This window comes from Elephas maximus, chromosome 11 (assembly GCF_024166365.1).
Source record: "Elephas maximus indicus isolate mEleMax1 chromosome 11, mEleMax1 primary haplotype, whole genome shotgun sequence".
Lineage (NCBI taxonomy): Eukaryota > Metazoa > Chordata > Mammalia > Proboscidea > Elephantidae > Elephas > Elephas maximus.
The window spans coordinates 8,575,275-8,588,718 of record NC_064829.1 but is presented as its reverse complement, the minus strand read 5'-3'; the positions used below and the strand labels follow the sequence as shown (position 1 = coordinate 8,588,718).

At 38.6% G+C, this 13,444-nt stretch overlaps 1 protein-coding gene across 3 annotated transcripts in view; it reads left to right on the top strand.

The window, feature by feature from the left end:
- CEP192 (centrosomal protein 192) overlaps positions 1-13,444 on the top strand; it is a 209,545-nt gene that overhangs the window by 113,163 nt on the left and 82,938 nt on the right. For all 3 annotated transcript variants that reach the window (XM_049901465.1, XM_049901464.1, XM_049901463.1), the window contains 9 exons: positions 1,514-1,662; positions 3,275-3,505; positions 5,732-5,857; positions 6,036-6,179; positions 6,296-6,359; positions 7,009-7,148; positions 7,249-7,341; positions 7,849-7,967; positions 8,862-9,038. In XM_049901465.1, coding sequence (XP_049757422.1) covers positions 1,514-1,662; positions 3,275-3,505; positions 5,732-5,857; positions 6,036-6,179; positions 6,296-6,359; positions 7,009-7,148; positions 7,249-7,341; positions 7,849-7,967; positions 8,862-9,038 — 1,243 coding nt within the window. The remainder of the gene's footprint in view (positions 1-1,513; positions 1,663-3,274; positions 3,506-5,731; positions 5,858-6,035; positions 6,180-6,295; positions 6,360-7,008; positions 7,149-7,248; positions 7,342-7,848; positions 7,968-8,861; positions 9,039-13,444) is intronic.

Genomic DNA, 13,444 nt, shown 5'->3' with positions numbered 1-13,444 from the left:
CCAGAGAATACTGATTGGCCTTAATTCCTTGTAATATATTTTTTTCCTTGTCCTGAATTTTGAACACAGAGCATAGACATTTCTGTGCCAGGGCCCCTGAAATTGTTTTAGAAAAATACTAAAATTCATGTAGGTGGAAAGTTCCCTGTGCCTTTATCTGTATCTTCCTTATCTCTCTCTTTTGCTCTGCACTTGGATTTCTCTTATTCTTTCCACTAAGTAATATCCAGTTTAGAGTTGGATCCCTGTCCCTGATAAGTGAAGTGAGTCATCTTTCACCTTTAAGTCTTCCGTAGAGTATTATGGAATGAATTATGTCCCCCAGGAAGGTAAGTTGAAGTCCTAGTCTCTGTGCCGTAAATGTGACCCTGTTTGTAAATAGAGGTTTTCTTTTGTTACATTAATGATGAACTTTTTATTAGGTTTATGACTCACCCTACTCTGGTATGACAATACCAGAGTAGGGTGAGTCATAAACCTAATCCCTTCTGAGTGATGTCTTATAAAAAGTAACACACATGCATGACAGATGCATCTGCAAGCCCGGGAACACCAAGAATTGCTAGCAGCAGAAAGAGACAAGGATCTTTCCCTATAGCCCACAGAAAGAGAGAGGGACTGTTTCCCAACCCACTGCCGTAGAGTCGATTCCGAACTGAATTTGGACTCCTAGCCTCCAGAACTACGAGACTGTAAATTCCTGGTCTTTAAAACCACCCACTTGTGGTATTTTTGTTACCTCAACCTTCGGAGACTGAGACGGAGAGTAACTGTGTGGCAGTGAGAGACAACTCTTCCACTCCTCTAAGTCAAATGTAGGTGCTGTACTTTTCATTATATGATATTATACAGCCATTGGAGTGTTTCTTTTTCTGCTGCCTTTGTCTTCTTGGAAAAAAAATCCAAAGTAGCTGCATAAGGGGGGTTAAACATTGATACTCATGTTTCATACTCTAAGTAGGTACATACCCCGTAGAAGTTGTAGCCACTGTAGTTCCTTCTTAGGTTAGACATAGCTTATACTTCGTGGGAGAAAAAAGGAAGAGACGATTACCAACAAGTACTAACATCAAAGACTTGGTTATTTGTAAATTGTGGGTTCGATAAATTTGAATGGATATTTTTTCCATTAAAAAGGATGCAAAAGGAAAAAATTGTTGGCAGGACTGTGCTGAGACTTACATAATGTCAAGGATCCCTGAAGATTTGGGCACTTGTACAAATAAAACCAAACTCATGGCGACCCTGTGTGTGTCAGACTAGATCTGTGCTCCGTAGGGCCTCCAATGACTGATTTTTTGGAAGTAGATCACTAGGCCTTCTGAGGCACCTCTAGGTGGAATCGGATCACCAACCTTTCGGTTAGCAGCTGAGCGCAATAAGCATTTGCACTACCCAAGGACTTCTGGGTATAAGTAGGTAGTTTTCTGTAATAATTTCCGTTTTACCAGTTGTACTTTTAATCAAGTGTTTAATATAATTTACATTTTGATCATGCTTTATTTTTATGCAGCAAATATAAGAGTACCTGAGGAGTTGAAGTTTCCTCATGCTTGCTGTGTTGGTATTGTTTCCCAAACCCACCTCAGTGTGTTGAATCCAGCTGACCGCTGGTTACAGGTCAGCATTGGCGTGCTCAGTGTCAGTGTTAATGGTGAGAAGGTAAGCTTTCTATATCTTCCTCGGTTGACTTACGCTTGATTTCTCCTCTCTCTAGTACTTTCTTTTATACTAGGGCATCTTTTCTAAGCCTGTTTTTTTTTTAATACCCTGCTCACAATCTTTGGAACAATATCTTTTTTTTGGCCCTCTTTTTGTTGTAGTACTTCCAGTGTAAGAAGTGAAATTTGTATGTGTTTCTCGTTTTCCCATTATTTATTACCATTAAATATTATATTTCATTGCTATTTACTTATAAAAGTACATAAGTTTGCTTTTAGTGCTACAATTTAGATCACTGAAAGCTCTGAGAGTCTGGCCTGTACTTGTCAGACATTTTATTAAATGTAATTGAATGTAAGTTACTGTCATTTACTGAAAAAAAGAAAGATCTTACTCTTGAGACCTATACCTTTCTTTAATAAGAGGAATCTTTATGACTAATGTGTCTGAGCTTTTTCTTACAGGACCTTTCGTAATACCTGAAAATAAAGTTTTAACATGAACTTTTACAGCAAGGTCTCTCTGGTGATCAGTTACAGTTAGTAAAACTCTGGAACCTAAACAATAACTCCTTTCCCAATCACAGTGACCATCTGATAGTCAGTGAGTAGGGAGAACATGGGAAGTATGGTCAGCACCCGCTGTTTCAAAATGTTGGTTTTGCTATTGTGACTTGCAGACCAACATTGGCAAATGAGTTTACTCTGCCCTCTTACCTTCTAATAGTATTTAATTTACCTGGTAAAATAAGGTTTTCTCTACCCTACCTTTCACCTTTTCTTAGCCTTTTCACTTAGCTTTCAGATCCTGAGGTCAGATGAGAAGCAGGTAATTGGAGGTGGGGGTTGAGGTTGGAGGGAAGAGAGATTTGAGGACTTCTTAGGGGCATCTAGGAGGCAGTGTTGTCTCGAAGTGGGGAGTCAAAAAGAAGATCCCAATTCATGGTGAGGGGAAGGGAACTGGAGTTGGTCATAATCATGGACTTTGAGCCTAACGAGGATGTTAGAGATCAGTCTGGCTTCCCTGAAATGTGTGGCTGCAGAAACCGCATCCTAAAAAAAAGCCCCCTAGAGAGATTAAAATCATTTACTCCCGGTCAGTCTCGCTGTGTGGTGACAGCTGAGTGTGTAGCAGGGTCAGGGTCTACTGTTGTATATTCCTGTACTCTTCACTGTACTGCCCTGTTTTTTCCCTTTGGTCACAGCTTAGCTGAATCCGGGACTGCCTGCAGATCAAAACCTGGCTTGTTATCCATAGCAATATGCTTAGTTTCTCTTTGGTACTGAAATGGATTAAAGAAAATTTACAGGGCTGTGAAGTGCTGCCATCTTCAGTGCCTTTTTCAAGGAAAGCAGGGGTATAGATAAATTTGCTTACTTTACAGTAGACTAAGGACATGGGCATAACTCTAAGAGAATAATTTAACTTATGAAGCATTTTGTCCAATTGTACTTTAAAGATAACGAGTTATAAAATTTGATTATTTTTGAAGAGGTAATGAAACATCTAGATTTGGTAGTTTAAGTGACTAGGGAAAAGAAAAACTAGTTGATGCTACTTGTTTTTCCATATGAAGCCATTTGCTAATGAACCATGTGGCTCTTTTTTAAAGGTGGAACTTTCAACGTATCCTTGTTTAGTTTTCAAGAATAAAGTCATCATAAGACCTCATACCACAGAAGAAATAAAAGTACTTTTCATACCATCCAATCCTGGAATTTTCAGGTGTATATTCAGTGTTGCTTCTTGGCCGTTTTCAGCAGATGCTGAGACAATAGTACAAGCTGAAGCCTTGGCTAGCAGAGTCATTCTCACTGCTGTTGCCGAGACCCCTGTCATCGAGGTAAGTGTCTATAAGTGAATCTTTGCAATACAAGCTGAAGCGTTGGCTAGCAGAGTCATGCTCACTGCTGTTGCCGAGAACCCCTGTCATTGAGGTAAGTGTCTGTAAGTGAATCTTTGCCTGACATTTTGATGGAGATGGTTGAACCTGAGGAGTAGTATTTGAGAAAAATGAATTTATGGTTTAATGTAGCACAAAGTTAGTTTCAAGTTAAACAGTAGTTCTTAATATCTTTCCATTCCAAAATTTAAAATAATTCCTGTTGTTTTATCGCAACAGAAATACACTTGCTAAGGCACTTAGAAAGCGAAGTGTAACATTCAGCTTGATTTTCAGCCGATTTGTTATGTAACCTGATAAGCATTGTTAGGAAAGTGCCAGTGGTTCATATTCTTCTCATCCCTTTATATACCTGAAGATTATTTGCCAGCTGAAAAGTTTCTCTTCTACACTTTCTGCAAGTGAAAAAATATGAGGTCCAGTCTCCTTGGGAATCAGGAAGAGGCGACTGTCATATAAGTTCCTTTAGAGCAGTGACTCCCAAAGCAGGCTTCACATTGGAATAACACGGGGGCTTTTAAACGCACCCAGTGCTCGAGCCCCACCACATCAATTAAATCAGAATACGGGGTAGGGCCTAGCTGTCAGTCATTTTTAAATCTCCCCAGAGGATTACAGATTGCAGCCTTAGGAAGCTTCTTTAGTCTTAATTGATTGTGAGTGAACCGAGAACTAATTTATTGAACAAGGTGAAGGAATGTGGGAGGAGATATGGGAAGGTACAAAACCCAGGAAAAGCAGAACAAGATCATTAAGAACTAGTTGATTCCTCATATATAAGTCAACCTAACAGGTTTATTTAACCACTCTTAACAGGTGTTAATGAGGGCCTACAATTAATTTGTTTCATTCAACAAAGCAATGCCTTCCATTCCTAGTTTCAAGGTGGGGTGTGAGGAAGGAAGGGTAGGGCAATCTTCCTGTGGGGCTGTCGAGAATCATCCCGATTTTTTTCCACACAGTACAGATGCCCTTCCCTCTTGAACTTAATTAGAAAGTTACCAGGGGGAATGCTTAGTAAATTAGCTCAGCAATTTCTTTAATTTTCCAGGGCATGGAGGTAGTAAATATGAAGATGTTCTCGTGTTATAAACCCGTTATCGTCATCTGCTAGTCACTTTTGCTGGATCTTCCTTGTCATTCATATGGTGTCTAATGTTTTAATCGATTTTTAAAAATTTATTGTGAGCTTGCCTTTGTTGGAGCTGCTTTTTGTATAGGGAGCCCATGTGTCCTGGTTTGTGGAAGTGTCCCTAGAGAGCACTTGGGGGAAATGCTGGGGCACCAGTGGTTTCAGTGGCACTCAGCTTGGGGTTCCCATAATTGGGGTGTGGCAGAGGCACTTGTTCTTTTCATACCCACCCGTCCCTGGACAGGCTTTCTTGGTGTTGCCCAGAATCTTTCTAGGTCCCTTCCCATAGAAAAGCCCTGTCTCGGAATTTCTCAGCTTTATACAGAGGGTTAAAATTCCATTCCAACTTTGCCCTGCTTGCAGCAAGCTTCAGGTCACATCGCCTGTTCTTGGGGCCTGAATCTGGACCCAGAAACAGGATGGGCCACCACAGAAGTCTGCTTCCCTTCTCCAGTCTGTCTTTGATTTCCCTTTATTTTATGTTTGGCTAGGCCAGAAAAGGATTTTTGTTGTTGTTGTTAAGTTTGTCCAACAATTCAGGGATGAATATTAGGGTGGTCTTTTTTTTTTCTATGTTTAGAGAAGTCTGTCACGATAGAGCACCTCTGGGCATGCAGTAGGCACTCACTTTAAATGTTTTAAACTTTCGATATGTCCATTTCAGTATAATTTCCAACATTTTCAGTGTTGTTAGAGTTTTGGATTAAAACTGAAAATGCCAAGATATGCCATCAATATTCTAATCATAGAGCTCATTGAAAGGGCGTTTGTTTATTTTCTAAAATTGTCAGCTTGGTTTAAGTTCAAATCATGTTTTTGAAGTAGCAGCAACTAAGATATTCCTTTGTTCTGTAGTATATTTGGGTACGTAAGCTACCTCTGAAGAAGAATTTAACATGTATTTTGGTAGAAAATATAACCGTAAAGTAGCCTGGGAAAACTTAGGAAAGTTTACCTTTAAAGCTGGCTCTTCATTTGTAGTACAAAAGGTATTTATTGTATCAATACTTTTTTTTTTTTTTCCCCATCATTAGGTAGAAACAGAAAAGAAAGATGTTCTTGACTTTGGTGACTTGACTTACGGAGGCTGGAAAGCTCTTCCGTTAAAATTGATAAACAGGACTCATGCCGCTGTGCCGGTCAGACTTGTTATTAATGCAGTGAGTACTAAAATACAGTAAGAAATTGCGTCAGAGTGTACTGATTTGGAATGGTAGACATTGCTAATATCATTCTTGGTTAATTTTTTCTATGAACGTAAACTTTTCGGTTAGCCGTTCTGGGTCTTTAAAATGGTAGTTAAACATTACACTATTAGATTCTCCTGTTTCTGAATAGAATGCCATCACCTGGCGCTGCTTCACATTTTCTAAAGAACCAGTTAGTGCGTCTCTGAAGGCTGCTCCCTATGCCGATGTGATCGCTCAGTTAGCAGCTCCATCTGTGATAAACCACGTGATGGCCGCCAGTTACGACGGTCAGGTATGTGGGGAGAGGGAAGAACTGGCTTAGAATTAGAGAGGAAGTGGCATTTCCAAACTGCTTTTCTTTCACTGAGATCTTGATCTTAATGCCAGTATATGTTTTTTATTTTACAGGATCCAGAATTTCTGATAATTTGGGTTCTTTTCCATAATCCGAAGAAGCAGATGTGTTCTTCAGGTAATACGTTTACATTTTGTGAGAATTGCTTTATATAAGCTACAGATAAACTACAAATTTGAGGCTATTTCCTTTATCTGTAAATGTGAATATTTGGTTGTGGATTTTGTTTTTGTTGTTGATTTATGACTTAGGAGACCCCGTGTGTTATAGAGTAGAACTGTTGCATAGGGTTTCCTTGTGTATAATCTTTACATAAGCAGGTCGCCAGGACTGTTTTCTTCTGCAGTGCTTCTGGGTGGGTTCAAACTTCCAACCTTTTGATTATCAGCTGAGCGCAAAGAGTTTGTGCCACCCAGGGACCTTAGTAAACGTGAATACTTTGGGTAACTTACCAAGTATTTTATGTTGTTTTAAAAATGGGGCCGACGGCTTGCCGTTCTGGGTATGGATAACATGAGCTAGGACCACTGGAAGCCTTTCAGGATCATGTCTCTCATTTGATCTTATCACATCTACCGGTTGGATGGTTTCTTCTGTTTTTCTCCTTTCTCTCTACTCATTTTGATTTCTCTTTGAATTATTTTAAAAATCTTCTTGCCTAAGATTTTTTTGCGACCCCCGCCCAAGTACACCATTTTGGTCCACTGATGACATTTCCTGTTAGGTAACACTTCAGTCTCTGAACTGAAAGAACGATCTTTTATAGAGATTCTGAACTCAGCAGAAGAATTCCTGGCAAGAGTTGATATAGAACTTGATAGCCCAAACCCTACTCCAGTTATTAAAAGCATAAGTCTTCGAGCAAGAACAGGAACAGCTAGGATACATGCTCCCAAAGACTTACAGGTATCCTAAACTATCCTTCTTGCCATTATTGTTTTATGTTCAGGTGATTTTACTTTTTATGAAAATTTTTCTTAAATCCTTATTTTATTCCCTCCTCTAGACTATGCATTTGTTTGCTAGTGTGGCTTCCTCAACAAAGCAGCACTTACCTTTGAAGAATGCTGGGAACATTGAAGTTTATTTAGATATCAAGGTAAGAGTCTCTCTCCAAGTGATATAATTCTTCAGAGACTGCATTCTGAGGTTGCTGTGCTGCCTGCCCTTTCATAGTGCTGTGAGGATCAGAATTTGTGCATGTGTTTAAAAAACTGAATTGTTACACTAGTGTAAAATATATCATATGGTACTTGAACTTTGAGGTCTAATGTTTTGAATGTAAGAGCCAAATTCTAGTATTGTGTCTGCAAAATGCGTATGCGACCCTGTGGAGAATTGGAAGAGAGCGATCCTCACATACAGACTTGTTTCTGAGGCCTGTGGTGAGTGAGAGGGCGCTAGTGATAGGGGACTTGGAATAGGTGGGGGTTAAGGTTTGTTAGGGAGGAGAGAAAGGGATAAAGTGTCCTTCTACAAGAAAATAAGACGAGGTGCAACAGTGAGTCCATCACAAGTGAAAAAAGAGCACAAGATAAGAAGAGTAACTAAGTAAAAACTGTATTTGCATAAGTAGGCATTCAGTTATAATTATGTAAATATTTAGATCCCAGATCAAGGAAGTCACTTCTCAGTGGACCCAGAAAATCTATTCCTTAAACCTGGAGAAGAACGTGAAGTTACGGTTTCATTTACCCCAAAGGATTTCAAAGCTTGTGAGAAAAGGTAATAAAAAATTTTTATAATGGCAAGTTTTTATTCATCTTTCACAACAGCCGTTTATTTAGATGTGCTTCAGTCCACAGCCTGAATAATAAAGTACACATTTTACTTCACCTAATAGATGACATAGCACTGCTTAACCTCTCTTTTCATTTAGCCTCAGATTTTCCCTTTTATTTTACCAAAAGTCTCCTTTTAAACCAGCTGACTAGAAATTGAGTAATTGCTCTTCTTAAGTATAGTCTAGCAAAAGTAAATCCTAAAATGTCAATTTAGGTGTTCTCATTAGGTTTTTCTCTCTCTCCAAAGGAACTATTGGTTGACCTTGTCAGTTGTTTTATTTAAGACACTTTTTCCCATCCCGTCTCCAGGCTTGTGACTTTTTGGCAACCAAATCATAAGTGAATATCAACTTAGTCAGAATACTTTTGTCATTAGTATTTGAACTTGCTTACGTAAAACTCGCTTCAAAGCACCCACACCCCTGTGGCCCATGTGGTTCATCCCCTGCCCTGGGTATAGGAAGCCTCAGTGTGTTCATTCTGCTCTCAGAACCTTATGAAGGAAAAGAAGAATCTGGCCTTCACAGATGTGAATACTTGTGCCTGGGACACTTGCCCTCAACCTCACTGGGCTAATGCCTTGATCTGGGAAGTGTTCCTTGATTTGTCCCAAAATCCTCTAAATAGTGTTCCTGTAGCACTGTGAATTTCTCACAACCCCCTATTGAGATAGGATTTTGGTGGTCTGTTTCCTTGTCTGTGTTCTTCTCTACAGCATAACCTCAAATGGTGGGACTGATAGTGTATTCTCAGCACCTAGCAAGGAAGCATGCAGGAAATATTTGCCAAATGAATTGAATACAGGACATTCAACTTAGATTCCTTTCTTCGTTAGGATCATGAAAATATTTGTGCAGCCATTTGGACCTCAGTATGAGGTAGTGTTAAAAGGTGAAGTAGTTTCTTCAGGAAATAAACCTCTGACACTTGGATCTTGCTGCTCAGATACTCCATCAGTTTTATCCAACAAGCAGTTTCTCGCTTGGGGAGGTGTCCCTCTTGGTAGAACACAGTAAGTATGAATATATCTTAACTCCTGAGTGCTAGGATTTTGTACTTATTGCCTGATGATATTCTCTGTTGTGTTAAATTATGACCATGTTAATTGTTTTGAGAATACAGATAAAGCTATCTTATATTTGCTTAGTCTTCCTATTAAGGATTTTAATTTTTCAATTAAACATCTCACCTCTTTTTTTAACATGTAACCAAAAAAATTTAGGTTTCAGTTTTCTGAAACTCTTCGGTAAATTCTCTGCTGATTACTAAATTTAGCTGAGTAAGAGTATCTATGGCACAGTGGTTAAGAACTTGGCTGCTAACCAAAAGGTTGACAGCTCGAATCCACCAGTCACTCCTTGGAAACCTTAAGGGGCAGTTGCACACTGTCCTGTAGGTTCGCTATGAGTTGAAGTCGACGACTTTTTTTTTTTTTAATGTTCCTTCTATGGAAACACTATGGAAAAGTAGGAAGAAATTTGTAGTCAGTTTAAGGAGTTAACAGTATAGTTGGTGAATTTAGTACAGTATACTCTGTCCTATAGGGTCGCTATGAGTCGGAATTGACTTGACGGCAGTGGGTTTGGTTTTAAGAGTACAAGGGAATCTAATGGAGCAGATATCATCACAGAACATATTGAGGACATTAAGCAATGCATGACTGTCTCATAATCCTTTTTATTTCTGTAGGGTTGGTAGTAATGTTCCCTCTTTTTTTGGTTATTTATATCTTTTTTCTTCTTGGTCAGTCTGGCTAAAGGTTTGTCGATTTTATTGATGTTTTCAAAAAACCAGCGTTTGGTTTTGTTCATTCTATTCCTTTTCTTCTCATTATTTCATTTATCTCCTCTCTAGTCTATTCTTTTCCTTCATCTGGTAGCTTTGGGCTTAATTTCCTCTTCTTTTTCTAATTCCTCAAGGTGTAAAGTTAGGTTATTATTTGAGGTCTTTCTTTTTTAATGTAAGCATTTACAGCCTTTACTGCATCCTATAAATTTTGGTAGGTTGTGCTTTCATTTTCATTTCTTTTGTAAGTATTATCTAATTTACCTTGTGAATTCTTCTGTGTCCCATCAGTTGTTTAACAGTGTGTTGTTTAATTTTCATATGTTCGTGAAATTTCTAGCTTTCTTCTGTTACTAGTTTCTACATTTATTCCACTGTGTCCAGAGAAGATTCTTGGTATGGTTCCAGTCTTTTAAAATTTATTGAGACTTAGCTTTGTGACCTATTACACGGTCTGTCCTGGAAATTGATCAGTGTGCACTGGAGAAGAATGTGTACTCTGCAGTGTTTAATGGACAGTTCTAGATATGTCTGTTAGGTCTAATTGGTTTATAAAAAAACTGTTGCTGAATTGATTCTGGCTCATGGCAACCCCATGTGTGTTGGAGTAGAACTGTGCTCCAAAGGGTTTTCAATGGCTTATTTTTCCAGAAGTACATCACTATGTCTTTCTTCTAAGGTGTCTCTAAGTGCCATTTACACCACCCAGGGATTCTTAATTGTTTTATATTATTGTTCAATTCCTCTCTTTCCTTATTTGTCCTCTGTTTTGATGCTCTTTCCATTGTTGAAAGTGGTGTATTGACATCTCCAGCTATGACTGTAGGATGATTTCTGTCTTCAATTCTGTCAATATTTGCTTCATATATTTGGGGGGTACTGTTGTTTGGTGCAGTGGTCAAGCACTTGACAACCTGAAATGTCGGTGATTTGAACCCTGCAGCCACTCTGAAATTGTGGCAGCCTGCTTCCGTAAAGATTACAGCCTTGAAAGCCTATGGGGCAGTTCCACTCTACCCTAATAGGGTTGCTATGAGTCGGAATGAACTTGATGACAGTGGGTTTTGGCTGTTTGGTATATGTATATTTATAGTTATATCTTCTTGTTGAATTGACCCTTATATCATTATATAACTCCTTCCTTGTGTCTTATAAAGTCTAGTTTGTCTGCTATTAATAATAGCTAATTTAGCTCTGTCTTGTTTAATATTTGCATGAAATATTTATTCCATCCTTTCACTTTCAACCTATTTGTGTTTTTGTATTTCAGGTGGGTCTCTTGTAGACTTCATATAGATAGTTTTCTTATTCAGTCTGCCAACCTCTGCCATTTGATTAGAGGGTTGAATCCATTGTATTTAAAATAATTACTCATAAGGAAGTCCTTCTGGCATTTTTGCTGTTTGTTTCTGAGTGTCTTATACCTCTTTTTGTTCCTTATTTCCTCCAATACTACCTACTTCTGTGTTTAGCTTTTTTTTTTTAGTAAACCATTTTTATTCCCTTCTTGTTTCCATTTGTATGTATTTTCTAGATATTTTCTTTGTGGTTACCATGGGGATTTTATTAACATCCTAATTGAATAGCAACCTAATTTATATTGATACTAACTTAACTTCAGTGACATACAAAAACTCTGTTCCTGTACCACTCCCTTCCACCTTTATATTGTCACAAATTATGTCTTTATATGCATTTGTCTTTTAAATCATGTAGGACATAAAAAGCAGAATCACGACACAGAAATACCATGAAGCTGGCCTCTTTGTTTACCTGTGGAGTTGCTCTTACTGGAAATCTTTTCCCTTCACGTGGCTTTGAGTTACTGTCTAGTGTCCTTTCATTTCAGCCTGAGCAGGACTTCCTTTACCGTTTTTTCCCCTAAATTTTATTTATTGTGTTGTTGTTGAGAATAGACACAGCAAAACATACACCAATTTAACAGTTTCTATATGTACAATTTTGTGACATTGATTACATTTTTTTGAGTTGTGCAACCATTCCCAGCTCCTTTTCTAAGTTGCCTTTCCCTCATTAACATAAACCTATGCCCTCCTAATCCTTCAAGTTTCTGTTTCATCCCATATTGACAGTTCTTAGAAGAGTACAGTGTTCAAGGCTGACATTTTCTACTAGTTTAACTAAACTGTTATTTGATTTTAAGATGACTTCAGGGGATATTTTTAGTTTAAGGCTTAAAGATAATCTCAGGGAAGTTGTTCCTGGGGTTCATCTGCCTTCCATGGCTCCAGAAAGTCTGGAACCCATGAGAATTTGAAATTTTGCCCTGCATTTTCCCTCTTTTGATCAGGCTTCTTCTATGGAATCTTTGATTGAAATGTTCAGTAGCAGTAGCTGGGCACCATCTAGTTTGTCTGGTCTCATGGAAAAAGAGGCAATTAGGCACACATTCCATATATTCCTCCTATTCCTGATTCTCTCTCTTCCTCTGTTGCTCCAGGTGAATAGAGACCAATTATTGTGCCTTGAATGGCCACTTACAAGCTTTTGAGACCCCCAGGACTACACAACAAACTAGGAGATAGAACAGAAGCACTAAACACCTTATTAGGCCAGTTAACTGGGGTGTCCCATGAAACCATGACCCTAAGCCTCCAAACCAAGGAACTAAATCCCATGAGGTGTTTGGTTGTACATAGGCAGCCTCAGCAGCTTCTCCTTTTTTTGTTTTGTTTGTCATTGTTATAAACATATCTGTCACAAACTTTTGCAGTTCAAATTTTTACAGATGTATAATTTATTGACAACAGTTACAATAATTGGCTGATCAGCGCTACCCTTAATCAGTGCGATTTTTCCATCACCATTAATCCCACTCTTGCCCACACTCCTGCCCCTGGTAACCACTTACAAACTTTGTTCTCTGTACATTCGCTTTTTCTTGTCTTTTTATATAAGTGAGGCCATTCAGTAGTTGTCCTTTTGTGATTAACTTATTTCACTCAGCATAATGTCTTCAGCCCTATCCATACTGTAGCACATACCAACACTTCATTTCTCCTGCTGGCTGAGTAGTATTACATTGTATGTATATACCACATTTTTATCCACTCATCTGTTGATGGGCATTTAGGTTGTTTCCACCTTTTGGCTATCGTGAATAGTTGGTGTACAAGGCTGTTTTTGAGTCTCTGCTTTCAAGTCTTTTAGGTACATACTTAGGAGTTGAATTGCTGGTCCATATGTCAGTTCTATTTTTAATATTTTTAGAAACTGCCACACTGTTTTCCATAATGACTACATCATTTTGTATTCCCACCAGCAATGGATTAAAAAAAAAAAAAAAACACCCATTGCCATCGAGTTGATTCTGACTCATAGCAACCCTGTAGGACAGAGTAGAACTGCTCCATAGGGTTTCCAAGGAGCAGCTGGTATATTTGAACTGCTGACCTTTTGGTTAGGAGCCATAGCTCTTAACCCACTATGCCACCAGGGTTTCCATCAGCAATGGATAAGGATTTTAATTTCCCCACATCCTCGCCAACAGTTGTTATTTTCTGTGTTTTTTTTTTTTTTGGCTTAGCTACCCTAAAAAAACAAAAAACCAAACCCACTGCTGTTGAGTCAATTCCGACTCATAGCGAGTCATAGCGACCCTAGTGGGAGTAA